This window comes from Erpetoichthys calabaricus, chromosome 16, assembly GCF_900747795.2.
Source record: "Erpetoichthys calabaricus chromosome 16, fErpCal1.3, whole genome shotgun sequence".
In the NCBI taxonomy this organism is placed as follows: Eukaryota; Metazoa; Chordata; class Cladistia; order Polypteriformes; family Polypteridae; genus Erpetoichthys; species Erpetoichthys calabaricus.
In genome coordinates this window covers 93,850,980-93,865,623 of record NC_041409.2, presented here as the reverse complement: position 1 = coordinate 93,865,623, position 14,644 = coordinate 93,850,980, and the positions used below count along the sequence as shown (strand labels likewise).

At 40.8% G+C, this 14,644-nt stretch overlaps 1 protein-coding gene across 1 annotated transcript in view; it reads right to left on the bottom strand.

Annotated features, from left to right (window-relative positions):
- LOC114666861 (protein kinase C alpha type-like) overlaps window positions 1-14,644 on the bottom strand; it is a 101,213-nt gene that overhangs the window by 7,589 nt on the left and 78,980 nt on the right. The window contains exons 12-16 of the mRNA XM_028821891.2: window positions 13,903-13,965; window positions 11,957-12,095; window positions 6,272-6,352; window positions 450-557; window positions 218-358 (exon numbers count right to left, since the gene is read on the bottom strand). Coding sequence (XP_028677724.1) covers window positions 218-358; window positions 450-557; window positions 6,272-6,352; window positions 11,957-12,095; window positions 13,903-13,965 — 532 coding nt within the window. The remainder of the gene's footprint in view (window positions 1-217; window positions 359-449; window positions 558-6,271; window positions 6,353-11,956; window positions 12,096-13,902; window positions 13,966-14,644) is intronic.

Here is a 14,644-nt window from a genome sequence, read left to right as displayed (position 1 = left end):
TCTCAATTTTGAGTACTTCACTGCTGAGAATTTGAGAAGAACCCAAGAAATGCTGAGTTGTAGGGTTAATGGAAATCACCAAAATGCCAATTATTGTTTGATTCAGAAACAGAAAGTTTCCTGCCCCTAAAAAATTTGAATCACATTGCAATTTCCATGCATTCCTTCATGGCTCTATAGCAGGACTATTATATACCCATATAAAGAATGTGCTTACAGGTCTGGGCCTGAATGGAGGTTGAATTTCTAGTTTTTCCAGTCTTTCCCAATCAATCCTTCGGAAGAAGGCATGATCTCGGATATCCCTCTCACCGTCAAAGCCGGAGCCAAGCCGCTTTGCAGGATGTTTTGTCAGGAACTGCAGAAGAGAATATGGCAGGTCTATTAGTGTGCCTATAAGGAGCACAGGGGCTGCTAGCCCTAACCCCATGGAGGCCTAGCGTACACACCCCCTTGCAGATTGCAACTGCTTCCTTTGACAAAGACTTGGGGTATGAGACGTTGTGCTCCATGATTGACTGGAATAGTTCATCCTCATCCTCACCATCAAATGGGGGCTGCGTGAGAAAAGAAAAGCAAGTAAACGTCCAAGAATAAACAGCAGAGTGAAAGAAGACAGGGATGAAATACTATGGATAAGATAACTGTCATTGGAAGAGTACCAAAGTGGATATGAAAGGGTATGGGAGAAGTTACAAGAGAAACCTGGAGGGAGGAGGAGATAGAGGGGACAGGGGACCAGAGAGAAGGAAGGGGACGAAAAAGTGGAAGCAATAATTGTACTTGTAGGTAGCGGCCAAAAAGTAAGAACCACTCAAGTAAATGAAGGGGACACGGACATTACAGGAGCTTCTTTCAAACAGATGTGCTTCCCAAGTTTATGAAGGAATTCAACTTACATTCTAGTATGTCCTGGAACTTATCTATATATATATAAAAGGCAAAGCTCTCACTGACTCCTCACTGAATTTACCCACTTTCCATATTGGTGGGAAGCTGAAATTTCACGTGCTCATTCCTTGCAGTGTACTTACAAAGGTTAGGTATGTTTCATGTCCTATTGCAACACCCAAGGGGGGGAAACAGGTGTATCTCCTAAACTGTATATATAGATAGGGGAAACCCCTCCTCACTATTTCTGCAACTTCCAATATACGTAGGAAGCCCAAATTTCCCACGCTCATCCTTTACACTGTACTTACAAATGTTAAGTATGTTTCATTTTACGCCGTGCCCCGTAACGAACTTTCAAAAATAACATCTTCTTTTTGGCGGTTCTCACCATTATGCTGTAAGGAACTTTTGGAACTGACCTCTCCTTTTGGCGGTTTCATTCCTTATTTCCGTTAAGAGACGATTTATTTCATGGCAGAGATGCACAAGGGCCACCCTTCCTTTTTCCGCACCTACCACGTGGTTGGCTCCCTACCTACATACATTAACGACATCCCGCGCTCATGTGCCTCCTCACTCGCTTCCTTACTTTCCTCAGCTGTCCGTTGTGCTCACTGCTCCCTTCTTCTTTACTCCACCACTTCAAGCCTGTTATTGTTGGCCTTGCTTCACGTCTTCCTGCTGGTGACTCCTGCCTTTTCATTTAGTTTCTTCACACTCTTAATCCTCCGGGCAGGCCTCTGCAGACTCTACTTTTGAAGGTCAGAGCACCAATTATATTACTACAAAACTTACAACCACCAAAACTTTGTAACAGCACCAGGCTTCAGATCAAATCTCTGCACAAGAACCTCATTGAGGCCACTGTCTTCACTGGAAATGGCTCAGGGGAGACTGGATTTACTCCTCGCATCCCTCTCATACCAACTGACCTCCCATTCCAACTTCCAGTAAGGGTCTGCTTGGCTATGACCATAAATAAGTCACAGGGCCAGACTCTAAAACAGGTTGCCATTGACCTGACACAAGATTGCTTCTCACATGGCCGACTGTACGTTAACATGCTCAAGAGTGAGCTCAGCAGACCAGCAGCTTGGTCATTTTACAGCCTGAGGGCAGAACTGCAAACGTCGTTTACAAAGAGATCCTTACATCCTAAAAATGTGCATTTCTCATACACAACATTTACAATCATAAATGAAACTCATCAAATTCACTCTCAATACTTAAATAAGCCTACGACAATTACATTGACAATCATGTTACGTTATTTTTAAAATGTTTCCTTTTCTTTTTCATAACTTCTTTAACACACTACTTCTCTGCTGCGAAGCGCGAGTATTTTGCTAGTACTGTATAAAAGTATGATGTTATCAACTTGCTTAATTCTATTGAATGACAAGGGTAACTGAATTCTATCCCAACAGCAACGTGTGCATGGAGATTGTTCATCACAGAGCAAATTTTGAATCACTAATTAACGTAACAAATATCTCGGAGATGCAGGAGGAAAACGTGTTGTACTTGGAGGACATTCCACAGGCATGAGGATAACATGCAAGCTCCATACAGAGGGCAACGGTTGTGACATTTGAATCTTTGATGTTGGATCCGTGAAAAATTTTTTACCACTACACTGCACTTTACCTTTGAAAAGAATCGTGGCTGGTGTGCGGGAGACGAGAGAGAGGAGAGGTTATTGTGTAGGACGACTTTCACTCTAACTAACGGAATCCCTGCTATCTGTTGGCTCACTGGAATCTTTTTCTTTTTTTGCGACTTTAACAAGGAGCCTATCCAATGACAGTTGCTTTTGCCTGAAGAGTCACTACACTTGGACACAAAATAAAAATAAATACTTTACGCACTATAAGGTTTCTAAACTCTTTTGGGATCCTCCCCCCCAACAGGACGACATGCAGAAGAGCATCCCGAAGCAACCGCATGCTCCCAGCGCTGTAGCAGTTCGCCGTAAAAGCGAATCTGTAAAGATCACGGACATGCTATTACTGCCTGCTGCCGATGGGTGATACAAAGAACGTTATAAATGCAAGGGCACAGTATTAGAACATTAGGACACTTGAGACGAGAACAGGCCATTCAGCCCAACAAAGCTCGCCAGTCCTATCCACTTATTTCTTCCAAAAAAAAGTTGAGTTTTGAAAGTCCCTAAAGTCTTACTGTCCACCATACTTCTTGGTCGCTTATTCCAAGTGTCTGTCGTTCTTTGTGTAAAGAAAAACTTCCTAATGTTTGTGAGAAATTTACCTTTAACAAGTTTCCAACTGAGTCCCCGTGTTCTTGATGAACTCATTTTAAAGTCATCGTCTCGATCCACTGGACTGATTCCCTTCATAATTTTAAACACTTCAATCATATCACCTCTTAATCTTCTTTTGCTTAAACTGTAAAGGCTCAGCTCTTTTAATCTTTCCTCATAATTCAACCCCTGTAGCCCTGGAATCAGCCTCGTCGCTCTTCTCTGCAATTTTTCTTGTGCTGTTGTGTCCTTTTTGTAGCTTGGAGACCAAAACTGCACATAGGACTCCAGATGAGGCCTCACCAGTGTGTTATAAAGACTTGAGAAGAATCTCCTGTGACTTGTACAGTAATCCCTCCTCCATCGCGGGGGTTGCGTTCCAGAGCCACCCGCGACATAAGAAAATCCGCGAAGTAGAAACCATATGTTTATATGGTTATTTTTATATTGTCATGCTTGGGTCACAGATTTGCGCAGAAACACAGGAGGTTGTAGAGAGACAGGAACGTTATTCAAACACTGCAAACAAACATTTGTCTCTTTTTCAAAAGTTTAAACTGTGCTCCATGACAAGACAGAGATGACAGTTCCGTCTCACAATTAAAAGAATGCAAACATATCTTTCTCTTCAAAGGAGTGCATGTCAGGAGCAGATGTCAGAGAGATAGAGAAAAGCAAACAAATCAATAGGGCTGTTTGGCTTTTAAGTATGCGAAGCACCGCAGCACAAAGCTGTTGAAGGCGGCAGCTCACACCCCCTCCGTCAGGAGCAGGGAGAGAGAGAGAGAGAGAGAGAGAGACAGAGAAAAACAAACAATCAAAAATCAATACGTGCCCTTCGAGCTTTTAAGTATGCGAAGCACCGTGCAGCATGTCGCTTCAGGAAGCAGCTGCACAAAAGATAGCAACGTGAAGATAATCTTTCAGCATTTTTAGACGAGCGTCCGTATCGTCTAGGTGTGCAAACAGCCCCCCTGCTCAATCCCCCTACGTCAGGATCAGAGAAAGTCAGCGCAAGAGAGAGAGAAAAGTAAGTTGGGTAGCTTCTCAGCCATCTGCCAATAGCGTCCCTTGTATGAAATCAACTGGGCAAACCAACTGAGGAAGCATGTACCAGAAATTAAAAGACCTATTGTCTGCAGAAATCCGCGAACCAGCAAAAAATCCGCGATATATATTTAAATATGCTTACATATAAAATCCGCGATGGAGTGAAGCCGCGAAGCGCGATATAGCGAGGAATTACTGTACTCCACACATCAAGGCGCTATATAACCTGACATTCTGTTAGCCTTCTTAATGGCTTCTGAACTCTGTCTGGAGTCGATAGCTTAGAGTCCACTACGACTCCTAAATCCTTCTCATAAGGTGGACTCTTGATTTTCCGACCGCCCATTGTGTATTCAAACCTAACCATTTTACTTCCTATGTGTAATTCTTTACATTTACTAACATTAAAGTTTATCTGCCACAAATCTGCCCAAGCCTGTCTGCTATCCAAGTCCTTTTGTAATGATATAACGGATTCCAAATTATCTGATAATCCACCTATCTTGGTATTACTTGGCCAATAACCTGGCCCCGACCATGCTTGATTGCTGTGTCTGTGTATAGGAGAGCGGCAGATCCCGCTACAATAAATAACCGTGCTGTTCCTGTTTCACGCTGAATAAAGCTGGTTTTGCTAAAGTAATGAGACTCAGCTTCATATTTTGGGGTGCAAGACAGGGACTCACATGTTATAACACACACATGTGGTCACCATGCTATAGTAAACAGTATATGCTCGTATGGATGTTGACTATATGAGTGAGGCACACCGACTGAGACCGAGCATGGGAAACGATTACCCACAATCCTGCAGTGAGAGAGAAGGACCATCAGCTCAGTTGTGATCACGCGATGCTCGGCAGACAAAGCGTATATGTATGTAAGCGAGACTACTTGTATTGCAAGACCTCGCTCGTTTATCAAGTTAAAATTTATTTAAAATTTTAGCTCGTCTTGCAAAACATTTGCAAACTACCAAGAGACCATGAAACCCAAATAGCTAACCTGATTTTTCATGGAACCAAATAGTGCATGACTCTTAATCCCAAGGCCCATAAAATGTTCTCCCGTTCAATAACATTCAGGACAGTTTCCACAAGCAAACAGAATTTGAAGATGTCATCTACAACAAGCTGCCAGTCCCTACCTTCCCCTTGTTATTCTGCAGAATTCATGAATGGGTGCCAATAAACACAATGTCTGCTGTATAAAATAAACTCTCTAAGGATCACTGCCATGTCTTTCCTGGAAAACCAACTCCTTTAAGTCCTTTCTTCCATAAACAAATCCAGAGGTAAGCACCTTTTCCTCATTTAAGCACCAGACATTAAACAAAATAGGATCTTATACAGCTAACGGGTCTTTTGATGGACCAAAGCATTCAGGTTAACTTTTAAGATGAATGTAATACCAGCAACACAGATATGCTGCTGACCAAGCTGTATGACCTGACACATGTATTCTAATGGAATAACCAAAGTAATCAAACTTTTCTAATCTTAAAAAATTAAAATCAGACACTTCTGATAAGGACAAAAACAGTGAGACTTCAGTCATTGGGGTCAGACAAGTAAATGGCAAATGCTGAAGGCAAATAAGAGGTGGTCAGGTACTCGTAATGACAAAACACAGTGCTTCACATCAACTTGTTGTAGACTGGTTTTTCAGCACACTATTACATGTAATTAATGCTGGAGGCACAGACGTTGATGAGGCAAGAAAGAAAAAGTGATCAAACAAGGACAAATCATACTGCCAACCTCATGTTTTTTTTGTCATGATTTCGGAATTTTGTGGCGAGACGAACTGCACTGTAATAATTGCTAGCTTGATATTTCTTCTTCTTACATGTATAAGACACTTAGTCTTCATGAAAGCATTGTCAATGTCAGTAAATATCTTGTGAAAAATTGAGTGTGTGAACAGAATGAAGCTGAGATAAATGAGAAACTCTGGGAGAGAAACCTAATGGGCTGGAAAGGAAGAGAGGAGAGATAAAAAGGACAACAGGCAAGTTGGGTTAGCAGTGGCACAGAAAGAACACCAGCAAGATGAGGAAATACCCACCTGTCCAGCCAGCATTTCGTAAAGAAGAACTCCAAAAGACCACCAGTCAACAGGCTTCCCATAAGGTTGATAGGCGATAATCTGTGGGTGTGCACAAAAACTAATTAATGCAAATCCATCACCTAGAGAGCTCAGTGTAAAGACTGCTTAGAGACAACTACTGAAAAGAGGAGTCTGCACTGAAACCACTACTGAACTGGTGATGGCAATCAAAAACAAGGGAGTAACAGGAATCCCATAATCCAGTCAAAGATAGATTCTAATTAACCAAGTTATAGCTACCTGTCTTTGAGCTGTTCAACGTCATCTGCAGGAGAAAAGAGCACGAAACTACTCAGCATTTGAGACTGCTACTGAATGTATGTTCTGCCTTTATCTATCTATCTATCTATCTATCTATCTATCTATCTATCTATCTATCTATCTATCTATCTATCTATCTATCTATCTATCTATCTATCTATCTATCTATCTATCTATCTATCTATCTATCATATAGTGCCTTTCATATCTATCTATCTATCTATCTATCTATCTATCTATCTATCTATCTATCTATCTATCTATCTATCTATCTATCTATCTATCATATAGTGCCTTTCATATCTATCTATCTGTCTATCTATCTTTTATATAGTGCCTTTCCTATCTATCTATCTATCTATCTATCTATCTATCTATCTATCTATCTATCTATCTATCTATCTATCTATCTATCTATCTATCTATCTATCTATCTATCTATCTATCTATCTATCTATGTATTATATAGTGCCATATCTATCTATCTATCTATCTATCTATCTATCTATCTATCTATCTATCTATCTATCTATCTATCTATCTATCTATCTATCTATCTATCTATCTATCTATCTATCTATCTATCTATCTAGGCGAGTGGCTGGGGGCTACGCCTCCTCCGGACCACAAGAGAGCAGCTGCCCTGGTTGGTATGGGGACCACGGGAACAAAGCATGGAAGCTCAACCCTATAGGGGCCCGTGGTCACCGCCACAGGGCGCCCAGAACGTCAGCACTTCCGCCACACCCGGAGGTGCTGGCAGAAGGAAAACCAAGGACACCTGGAGTGCTTCCGGGTGCTCAGCCAGTACTTCCGCCACACCAGGAAGTGCTGGTGGAAGTTCATCAAGGGGCACCTGGAGCATATCCGGGGCAACATAAAAGGTGCCGCCTCCCTCCATTCGTCAGCTGGAGTCGGGTGGAAGAGGACAGAGCTCAGAGGAGAGGAGTGGAGGCAGTGAAGAGAGAGGCATTGAAACAGGCCCAGACTTGAGGGTGTGTGGTGCAGGGATACTGGGTTGTGTGCGGTAACTGTAAATATTTTACATATGGCGAATAAATGTATGTTGGTGACTAAACCATCGGTGTCCGGGCTGGTAGCCACACTATCTATCTATCTATCTATCTATCTATCTATCTATCTATCTATCTATCTATCTATCTATCTATCTATCTATCTATCTATCTATCTATCTATTATTTAGTGCCTTTAATATCTATCTATCTATCTATTATATAGTGGCTTTCATATCTATCCATCTATCTATTATATAGTGGCTTTCATATCTATCCATCTATCTATTATATAATGCCTTTAATATCTATCTATCTATCTATCTATCTATCTATCTATCTATCTATCTATCTATCTATCTATCTATCTATCTATCTATCTATCTATCTATCTATCTATCTATCTATGACATACAAATAGAAATAACTCATTGGACCTTTTGATTTCTATCAATAAACACTGCTCTGCTGAAAAAGAAGAAAAAAGCCAGTAACTCCATCATGCTGGAATTGTAATATTTTATGCACTTGACATTTCTGTGCTAGGATGCTTCATACTGTATATTTACTTATTTTTTGGTTGTTTTCTTTGTTTCCTCTCTAGGTGCAATGAATGACAGAACAATTCAAATCATACAAAATGCTAAGCTATCCTTAACACCCAAGGAAAAGCAGAGTAAGATAATTTGAGTAAAGCGCAGGACCTAATGAGAAAGCAGAACATTTCCTTATGGTCAAAAGCCACCTTGTTCACTTGATGTGCTCAGTAGTGAAGAGATAGCTACGGTAGTCATTACCTCCCCATTCTCTCTAATATCTTACTAACTAATTTTTGTTAACTTCATTTCCCAATGTTTCTGCAGTTTCTTCCTTTACTTTTTCTGCCTAGTACTGAATCATCATCAAGCCTCTGCCATGCACATACAATCTCTGTCATCATTGCTTACACTATATGAATAGATGAGACATCAGTGAACATCTGACACTGGCCATTTAGATATTCCAAAGCCTAAAAAACACTGAAAGCAATTTGGGACAAAACAATCTTTGGTACTCTCTGCCTGAGTCTATCGTAACAAGAATAACATTTTCCCTCTGGCCTTTTAAAACTCATTTCTTGCATTTAACACTTTGAAACTGTATTTCTGTACTTCACCACAATCATACTCTTAAGTATTCTGCTATTTCCTAGCTGAGACTATACACCAACAAATGTATGCTCATTGATTTGACATTTTTATTTAACTAAATTGAGCACAGAGGACTCTACAGGTCCTCACAGGTGGCACAGTGGTAGCGCTGCTGCTCTGCAGTAAGGAGATTGTCGGTTCGCTTCCTGGGTCCTCCCTGTGTGGAGAGTGCTTTGAGTAGTGAGAAAAGCACTATATAAATGTAAAGAATTATTATTACCAAATATAGGTAACACTACAGCTTCCACCATTTTTGTTCAAAGTGGGATTTCACTTAGAAATGTGGCCAGCAGGTGAGCACTGAGAAATTGTCAGTTGAGCCACGTTTGGTATTCAAATCATTCAAAAGCAAACAATGAGAAAGGCAAATGAAAATCATGAAATGGTATTAGTAAAAACTTTCAAGTTACAAGAAAACTCAAAAAAGGATTTAAAAAAACTAATTAGATGGTTGAAGCTATATCACTGCCATAGATAACTGCCTCTAATATTACATTGTATTTGCTAGTCGCGCCTTTTAAAAAGTAAGTCGAACCCGTTTCCAGTGAGAGTTGGACTCCGCCAGGGCTGCCCTTTGTCACCGATTCTGTTCATAACTTTTATGGACAGAATTTCTAGGCGCAGCCAGAGCGTTGAGGGGGTCCGGTTTGGTGGGCTCAGGATTGGGTCACTGCTTTTTGCAGATGATGTTGTCCTGTTTGCTTCATCAGGCCGTGATCTTCAGCTCTCTCTGGATCGGTTCGCAGCTGAGTGTGAAGCAGCTGGGATGAGAATCAGCACCTCCAAATCCGAGACCATGGTCCTCAGCCGGAAAAGGGTGGAGTGCCCTCTCAGGGTTGGTAGCGAGATCCTGCCTCAAGTGGAGGAGTTCAAGTATCTCGGGATCTTGTTCACGAGTGAGGGAAGAATGGAGCGTGAGATCGACAGGCGGATCGGTGCGGCATCCGCAGTAATGCGGGCGCTGCATCGGTCTGTCGTGGTGAAAAAGGAGCTGAGTTGCAAGGCGAAGCTCTCAATTTACCAGTCGATCTATGTTCCTACCCTCACCTATGGTCATGAACTATGGGTAGTGACCGAAAGAACGAGATCGCGAATACAAGCGGCTGAAATGAGTTTCCTCCGCAGGGTGTCTGGGCTTTCCCTTAAAGATAGGGTGAGAAGCTCAGTCATCCGGGAGGGGCTCAGAGTAGAGCCGCTGCTCCTCCGCATCGAGAGGAGTCAGATGAGGTGGCTTGGGCATCTGATCAGGATGCCTCCTGGACGCCTCCCTGGTGAGGTGTTCCGGGCACGTCCAACCGGGATGAGGCCCCAGGGAAGACCCAGGACACGTTGGAGGGACTATGTCTCTCGACTGGCCTGGGAACGCCTTGGGATTCTCCCGGAAGAGCTAGAAGAAGTGGCCGGGGAGAGGGAAGTCTGGGCATCTCTGCTCAAGCTGCTGCCCCCGCGACCCGACCTCGGATAAGCGGGAGACAATGGATGGATGGATGGATGTTTTAAAATAATACATGTTATCATAGTTCACTTCCTTATGAAGAACAATCTGGGAACATGGAGAAATGAAAAGAAACTCCAAACGCTCCAAAGTATGTTCTTCTTTCTTCTCAGGAGGGAACTGGAAGTGTCAAAAAAAAGGTTAGGCCACAGAAAGGAAGTTCAGGGACTCTGAGTGTTCACTGAGGTCATGAAGAGAGGTTTATTTTTTAATTATGCAGATGTGTTGACATTAAGTTATTTAACCTTTGTTGTCAGTTTGTATTCTTTTTTGTATATAAATCAATCAATTTTAGGTTACTGTATTTTATTATTAGAAATGATTAAAAATATTTAAAGACGAATTTGTATTTACTGAATAGAGTTTAGTCTTCATTTCTTCTTTGAATTTTCCGTTACAAGAAGTCACTTGTAGAAGGGACTAGTCGTTTGTACTTTTAGAAAAGTATGACATTTTTGACTCCCAAATGTGAGAGAGCAGTGATTCACAATAATTCATAAACATCATCAGGTGACTGGGATGTAATTACTGTTGCTCCGCAAAAGTAAATGTGACTGGAGACATGGGGGAAGGATTATTTTTTGGGTAAGACATATGACATACCCATAGCACTTCAGGAATTACTCAATGTATCATCTTACTGTATTGTAACTTACAAACGTTCTTTTAAGTTTGTAAAACATACTACAGGTATTCTATAGTTTAGTTTGCTTTATATACCTATGATGAATGGCAGTTTCCTGTCTCTTGTTTGCTTGTTCTTGCACCTTTTCTGAAATCCACCAGGAACCTTATTGTCCTCCTCCCCTTTTTTCTACTTTGTTTTCCTCCTTTCAGTTTACCTTACTCTCTTCAGTCTATTTAATGTTCCACCATTCTTTTAAACTCTCCTTTAATTTCCTTACTATCTTAGTCTTACTTCTATCCATCCATCCATCCAGTTTCCAACCCGCTGAATCCAAACACGGGTCACGGATGTCTGCTGGAGCCAATCCTAGTCTTACTTTTTATTCCTAAATCGTCTTTCCCTGTTGTAAATCATTTTCAGTCAGCCCATAAACAGTCTGAGTGAAATTTTGTAGTGTGTGTGATTGACTCGCGAAGGTATATATATAGTATATATTTTTTCTTCATCTTTTCTTAGAGGGTTGCAGGATTACAGAGGAGCCTACAGGCGTGTACAGCATTTCCAGTTTTTGATTTTAAAAGTGCTCTATGGCTGTCCTCTACCAAACTCTCCAGAAATGATCTAAAGCTAGCTAGCCAGTCTTTCAACTTTTGGTCCTAAGCAATGCTTGATATGCTCACCTGTTTGTCATGACATTCATGTAATCAGAGCTTCAATCACACACTGTTTAATTAGCACATACTGTAAGTTCCTCCTCAGCCTTGATGTGAACTTCTATTCCAATTATGTGTGTCTTGTACTCTCCTGTGTCATGCATTTGTTACGGTAATGACCTTCCTGTTAATTTATCAACGACCATTTGTCTTGTTCAATAAATTCTACCTATTTGTGTAATGCATTTTAAGCTCATCTTTGTGCACCTTTCCCCAAAGATGACTGTAGAACAATTGCCTGGCTCAGTCTCTTCCTTATGTAGGGTCTTTATCTCTTCATTCCCCCACCACCTCTCATTTCTCTCAGCATGCAGTGTACCACAAGACTCTTTTTGATAGTTACCTCTGGAGCAATATAATCAGGGGTGCCACAAAATGTTCTTGTTGACACGCCTTCAAAGACACCTTCCTTGCACATGCCAAAATCTGTAATCTTAATATGTCCATCTGCATCTAGCATCACATTATCCAACTTCAGATCTCTGTACAGAAGGAAAGAGGAATCCAGTGTGAAATGGGGACAGAAATAAGATGCTTGATACAAGACTCAACATGCTATCACATCTACCTCGTTCAGGGGCAACTGGGCGACAGATAACTCGGCGAAAAACAACTGGGTGACAGACAACTCGGCGAAAAGACAACAAGGCAAAAAGACAAACTCGGTGACAGACAACTCGGCGAAAAGACAACTCGGCAAAAAGACAACTCGGAGACAGACAACTCGATGAAAAGACAACTCGGCAAAAAGACAACTCGACGACTGACAACTTGGTGAAAAGACAACTCGACGACTGACAACTTGGTGAAAACACAACTCGGCGAAAAGACAACTTGGCGACATCCTTTACTAGTTAGGTAATAGTTAGGTTCAAAGAGATTTTTTAATGATATTTAAATGACAACGTAGGGTGCCGGAAAATCGACAGAATCACCTGCTTTATGAGAGTCCCAATACGTTGAGAGTAACAATATTCCTTATGCCGTACTCGCAGGTCACTTTTTGTATTCTAAACAACGTTATCATACGATTACAATCAATATAATTTATATAAAGGATTAGCAATTTTGGTTGCAGAAGATAATGTTAGACATAGTTTGTTCCATCTGCAGAATAAAGTTCGTTTGTCAATTATATAAATTTATTTTCAACATTTTAAATCACGTTGTCATTTGAATATAATTAAAAAAATCTCTTTGAACCTAACTATTACTTAACTGGTAAAGGATGTCGCCAAGTTGTATTTTTCCAAGTTATTTCTTTGCCGAATTGTCTTTCGCTGAGTTGTCTTTTCGCCCAGTTGCCACCGAACCCATTTACCTCACCTAAGGATTTCTTTCAGTCTGCTTTATGCGACCTCGATTGTATCACATGGTGTGTACAGGTACCCTCTTGAGTAAAATGATGCCTGTCCAGCAGTCCTTAGTGGTCCATACTGTATAATAAAGTCTTTTAAATTTACTTCAGTGTTTTCCTATGGAGTGTCCAGCTGTCCTATGCAGGTATCATGACAGCTGCAGTTTATCAAAGTGGTATACCGATGTCTATCCAGACACTCTATGTGGTACATACCATAAATTCTACACAGTTCATCAAATATGTATCTTGTGGGCTGTCCAGCAGATCTCAGTATTATTACATGGCCTGCTGAACCATTTTGTTTCATGCAGTCCATTCTGTTTAGCTCTGTGATATCTTTAGACTTCAGTGGTATCATGTAGTCTGTACAGATACCCATGGTATGTTCATGAGGTTCATTCGGCAGTCCTCCACTTTATGTATAATGAAGGACATTCAGATTACCTCAATGGCATCCTGAGGTCTCTTTAGCTGTCCAAAGTTTATCGAAGGGTAAGCATATGAATTGAATTCAGTAGCATCATATGGCCTCTCATGCCAAGCCCAGCAGTATTATACGGTTTGTCCTATCCAGTTTACCTCATTGGTATCATGAGGTTTGCCCAGCTCTCCACAGCGTCAACATGAGGTCTAGGTCTAGTTGACCATAGTGGAAAACCAAAACCTGCATATCAAGTTCTCTGCTTCTACAGTTTCGACTGATTCAAAGCGGTGAGCTCTGCAGAATCACACAAGCTGGCCTACGAATTCTGTATCATTTGACCTTATGCTCAAGTGCCCATTTAAATTTGATAAGTTCTGACAAGCTGAACAGCATAGACAAGTCTGCTCCACTGACTTATTAAGATGATGGAGTCATTTCTTTTATTAAAACCTTCAGTGCAACCACAACTTATATATATATATGATGGCAGCTCATTTATACAGACCTGTAAATAACTCCTTTGTTGTGCAGGAAGAACAACCCAATGGCAATTTCTGCAGCATAGAACCTGAAACATGAAGAAAAAAAACATTATTTGATTTGCTTGAAGCATTGCTGACCAGGGTCTAACAATGTAGAGTATGTCGATTATGAATTCAAGAAATTCCTAAAGGCTTTTCCACTACTTTCGTTATAATATGTGCTGGTGCTCTTATTATGCATCCATTTTCTAACCCACTTATACAGATTAGGGCTATATGCATTAGTATTATTACCATGTAAGTCATAATAATTTCCCTTATAAGTGACCATAATTTAACAAACACCACAACTCTAAACTGTATAAATGGGTTAGAAAATGGGTAGATAATTTGGTAAAGGCAGAGACTGAAAACCTTGCATTAGAATAATGAATAAACTGAAAAACACTCATTAGAAGTGAAGAGCTCATTCTCCTTATAAGCAGCTAATGACATAATTAGGCAGGTATGATGGCTTTAGAGTGGAAAACACTACAAGTAGCAAAAGAAAATTACGGTATGAATCTGTAAATTGAGGAGCCCTGAATCAAAGAGCTAGAGGGAAGAGGATACAGTAGATACAGAAATGAAAGGGAATTGGTGGAATTACTTCTCAATCTCACAATAAATATGGTTTGCCAGGGGCTTGCATGTGAATAATTCCATTATTACTGGTTGGCAGTGTGGCATACTTGTTAATAAACCACACACTGCAGAATAAAGTAG